At 43.0% G+C, this 4,794-nt stretch overlaps 1 protein-coding gene across 1 annotated transcript; it reads left to right on the top strand.

The window, feature by feature from the left end:
• Positions 1-1,514: 1,514 nt before the first annotated feature.
• LOC104539562 (netrin receptor DCC-like) lies at positions 1,515-2,936 on the top strand (the record flags this gene model as incomplete). The annotated part of the gene is made up of 2 exons (XM_010183132.1): positions 1,515-1,848; positions 2,870-2,936. Coding segments are annotated over 2 exons (401 nt in total), but the record flags the coding sequence as incomplete, so codon positions are not given.
• Positions 2,937-4,794: the final 1,858 nt, after the last annotated feature.

Here is a 4,794-nt window from a genome sequence, read left to right as displayed (position 1 = left end):
TGGTACCAAAGTCCCTGCTCACTGCAGGGTGGGAGGGGATCAGCTTTAAAGATCCCTTCAACCCAGCACATTCTGTGTTGGATTTTATTAAAGTGATCAGTAAAGCTTAATGGGAAAAACTTGTGGTTGGAGGGAGCCTGAGCCGTTCTGTCCTTTGGGACTTTGTGTAGCCTGGCCCTATAATATTTCTGTAGTTGAGACACGTGGAGTTAAAAGAAATTAAAAGAAGGAAACTGTGCTTTATTCGAAAATGAAATGCAATTGGGTTGTTTTTTTTTTGCTGGTGGAAAGGCTGACGCGTTAAGGAAATGCAGTGGGAACAGTGAAATATTCATTGGTTATCCCTTACAGCAGCAGCTTCGCTTGAGGTTGGATGTTTTATGGCTCAGATTAGACTTTTCGTTTAAAAATCCTACTTCTTTGGGCTTTCTCAGAAGCTGAAACGATGCATTCGGGGCACGTAAACGAGTAGAGAGACCGTTGAATTAAAGATACTTCGGGCATGGCAATGGGAGGACGACACAACCAATCTCCTGTTACCCTCCTTGCGTGTTGCTTTGCTTGGTCCGTACATAAAATTTGAGTATTTTAAGGAAACATTGGGCACATCTGTGAGGTGTTTTTGTTTGTAGGGCCATGGGTGATCCCTTAGCACCATGAGGACCTGCCCTGGTTTAGAGCCCTCATTCATGGAGTCATTCAGGTTGGTTTTCCTCTGCTTTCCTTCTCATTTTTTCCCCCGAAGCACATCAGCATCTCAAAAAAAAATCACACTGTGGAAACAGCAGCTTTATTTTTGCTCCTTCTGCCCATCTCTGGCTTCAAGCTCCTGCGAGGGATTGCCTTTGTCAGCAGCTGATGTCTTCTTTGGGCGGTTTAACACCGCATCCCTTCGTTATCTCTTCATCCTCCTCTTTTATTCTTTCTCTCCCCTGGCCTGGTTTGAGCTAAAGAACATTTTCTATTCGGTGATTTGACTTCTCAGCTCTGGCTCTGTTACTGAAAGGGCTGAACTTGCTGAAACCATAAGTTGGTAGCGAGGACAGCGGTGTCGTGGCGAGGGGGAGCAAGATCCACCGGCTTTTGGCACCGGTTTTGCTTGCTGACACCAAATAAGTTGAGACCCAACACCACTTCTCTGCTTGAAATGCGTCTCATTTTGTGTGGTTAGGGTAGGTCCTGTAAGAAATCCAATTGTCCCCGTAAACCTCAATAGGTGGTGGTGGGTTTATGCTAATCCTCACTTTGGTTGTGAGCTTTGCTTTATCTCCGTGTTTTACAGCTAAAAGATCTGTTTATCTACAAATACTGCTCTTATAGGGATGGGTTGAGGATGTTATTTATGCTTGGGCTTTTTTGCGTGAACTATTTGCACAGAAACGACGCTTAATTTCTTCTAATATTTGCAACCTGTGTCTTTCGGACGTTTCCTACATTGCCTTTTTGTTTCTAATACGGCATATTTCTTTCATTTTAGACCTATATAACTAATATTTAATGCTATTTCTTCTGGTTTTGCCATTTCAGGTTCCCAAACCAAGCCCTTCACGTCACTTCGCTTCCTGACCGAGCCCTTGGACGCCGTCACCATGCGCGGCGGCGCGGTGCTGTTGAACTGCGTGGCCGAATCGGACCGCGGAGCCCCCGTTCTCAAATGGAAGAAAGACGCCGCCTTCCTCAACCTGGCGGTGGACGAGAGGAGGCAGCAGTTGGCCAACGGCTCCCTCCTCATCCAAAACATCGTCCACTCCCGGCACCACAAACCCGACGAGGGGCTCTACCAGTGCGAAGCATCCTTGGACGGCGTCGGGGCCATCATCAGCCGAGCCGCTAAGGTCATGGTAGCAGGTAAGCACGAAAGATTCTTGTCTTTTTAGGTTGCTGCTTGCAACAAAGCTGCTCTTTTATTGAACAGAAAGAAAAAAAAAAGCACTTTTGAAGGGTTTTTTTGTAGTTTTTCCTCCTCCCTCTCAAAAGATCTGACACTTGCACGGCAGTAATTTCCTTCTGACAAGGTATTATTCGCGTTTAAATGCGGCTGATCGCCTCTTTGTTATTCGCTGCCTATTTATTGGCTTCGAAATAGGCAAAAAAAAACCCCCCTCCTAAAAGTCAGAAACGAGCAGCTTTTCTGATGAATTGAAGATCGCACGCACGCTAAAACGCTGGGAGTCTTTCTGGTTTAGTACCTTTTTCGGAGAGGAGGAGTCGTTGTGGGATTGGCAGCGGCTTTGTGTTGCTCTTCAGGCGCTTTTACAGGTTTTTGGCAGTGGGAAAAGGGAGGTTTTTAGGAGGCTGGGATCAAGTTCATCATTGCTGGGCACCAGAAATGCAGAAACGCCTTGCTCCACAGGGGTAGGATGGAGTTACGGGTACTGTTATAGCCCTGGAAAGCCGCATTTTCCTGATCTGGTGTGTGATGGATGAGATATTGCTGCTAAATGGGCTCTTTTTTGGATAACCTGATCATTTTGGGGATAGCCTGATCTTTCTAGGGACGGCCTGATGCTCTTGGCCTAAGGAGCTGATGGATGCTCGATGGGATTGCGCTGTCTTGGTGAGCGAAAGACGCCGTTCACGTACCAGGTTTCATCCCCGTTTCACTCAGTCTCTCATTTTTACACCCAATGCAACACTTTAAAGCAAATACCCCGAGCTTTAACATTTCCAGGCAGGTTTTGGGACGAGATTAATTCCCCAAATTACAGCCTCATCTCGGTCAGCATCGCTTTTAAACTCCCAAGTCCCTCCACAGCATTTGAAGTCCTTCCCATGCTGTTTGGCAACGCAGAATACATCAACATTTACGTCTCGGGAGCTTGAAATTGCCAGGCACGAGGGATATGTATCTCTTTTTCTCTCAATAAAGGCTCCGAAAGCGATTTCGCCGCGCTTTTCGAAGCATTAACGGTCAATAAAGCGGTCGCCGCTAAAAGGTAACGGCTCCGCGCGGAGCCAACGGCTCAGGGGTACTGAAAGTATATTGCCCTCTTAAAAACCTCTCCCCTCGCGCTTTCCTGGCTTCGAGTGCTTTCAGCGAAGAGAAAATAGTAAATGAAACCAGTTTTTAATCAGTTGAGGGGTTTATGGTTGAAGGTGAGGGGAAAATACACCGTTTGGGAGCGGTTTTTGAGGGCTCTTATGGCCCCGATGAGCTCTGGTTGTAAAAGTGATGCGGGCAGACCTGGAAATGAAGAGAAACCAAGAGCTGCTTCCTTCCTCCGGTATCTTATTAAAACTCTTAATTTACCAGGTGACTGATTATTGGTATTTCTGGAATTGGTGGATTTTCAGGTAGGACCCACGCTACCGTGTCTTCTGTCTCTTGTTTCTAGGCTGTTGTAGGATCGGTCCTTGAAAGGGTCTGGCTTTAGTGCCGATTTATGGAAATATTGGTGTTCCCACATGGGTTATTTACATGACTGCTGTTGGTTTAAGTGAATTTACGTCCTGGTTTTGGTTATCACACAGAATCCCAGACCGTTAGGGATTGGAAGGGACCTCCAAAGCTCATCCAGTCCAATCCCCCTGCCGGAGCAGGAACACCCAGATGAGGTTACACAGGAAGGCGTCCAGGCGGGTTTTGAATGTCTGCAGAGAAGGAGACTCCACAACCTCTCTGGGCAGCCTGGGCCAGGGCTCTGGCACCCTCACTGAGAAGAAGTTTCTTCTCCAATTGAAGTGGAACCTCCTGTGCATCACCAATAGGAGGTGTAGGAACAGCGCGTGTCCGTATGGGCTGGGGCTTGGAGCAGCCTGGGCTGGTGGAGGTTGGACCCATGGGGATGGGACCAGGGAGGCTTTGAGGTCCTGTCCAACTTCTCCTTTATTCTGGAAAGGACTTTCTGGTTGTCCTGAAGGCTAAGGAAGAAAAGAAGGGGAATTCAAATTCTGGTGCTAAACTGTCCCCGTTGAACAAGAGCCAGGGAAGAAGCAAAACTCCTACAGTGAAATTTAGGCGATATTATAATGGGCAGAGTAAATCGGATGTGGTCTGCAGTGTTTCTTCATTCCCTGGGTCTGTGGCAGTCACATTTTATAAAGGAAGAAAATGACTTTCAGAAATTAATGATCTATATCAGAAATCAATCATTTGTGTGTTTGTATATGAATATATACATATATTACTATATATACACACATATACATACAATTTATACATGTATACATACACATACATATATAATTAATCATTTATATGTCAGTATATTAATATATATTACAATATCTATACAACATATGTATACATGCACATACCATATATACATATATACAGTATATATAATAAATCATTTGTATGTATAGTAAAATATACATATATTACAATACATATCCAATATATACAGGTATACATACACATACAGTATATACATATATACAGTTTGTAACTTATCATTTGTATGTCTGTATAGCAATATATACATATATTACAATGTATATACAACATACATATGTATACATACACATATACATAGAATATATACCTATATTCAGAATATAATGAATCATTTGTCTGTCTGTATAGTAATATATACATATATTACTATATATATACATTATATACATGTGTCCATATACATAGGCATACAATATATACCTGTATACAATATGTAAGTAATCATTTGTTTGTCTGTATAGTAATGTATACATAAATTTACTATACAGATGCAATATATACATGTATCCATATACATACAATATATACATTATATAATTAATCATTTGTCTGTATAGTAATATATACACAATATATACATGTATACATACACATATACATAGAATATTTACATATAT

Source organism: Mesitornis unicolor, unplaced genomic scaffold (genome assembly GCF_000695765.1).
Source record: "Mesitornis unicolor isolate BGI_N332 unplaced genomic scaffold, ASM69576v1 scaffold4034, whole genome shotgun sequence".
NCBI lineage: Eukaryota > Metazoa > Chordata > Aves > Mesitornithiformes > Mesitornithidae > Mesitornis > Mesitornis unicolor.
The sequence above is the reverse complement of the archived record's forward strand: the minus strand, read 5'-3'. Positions and strand labels throughout refer to the sequence as shown.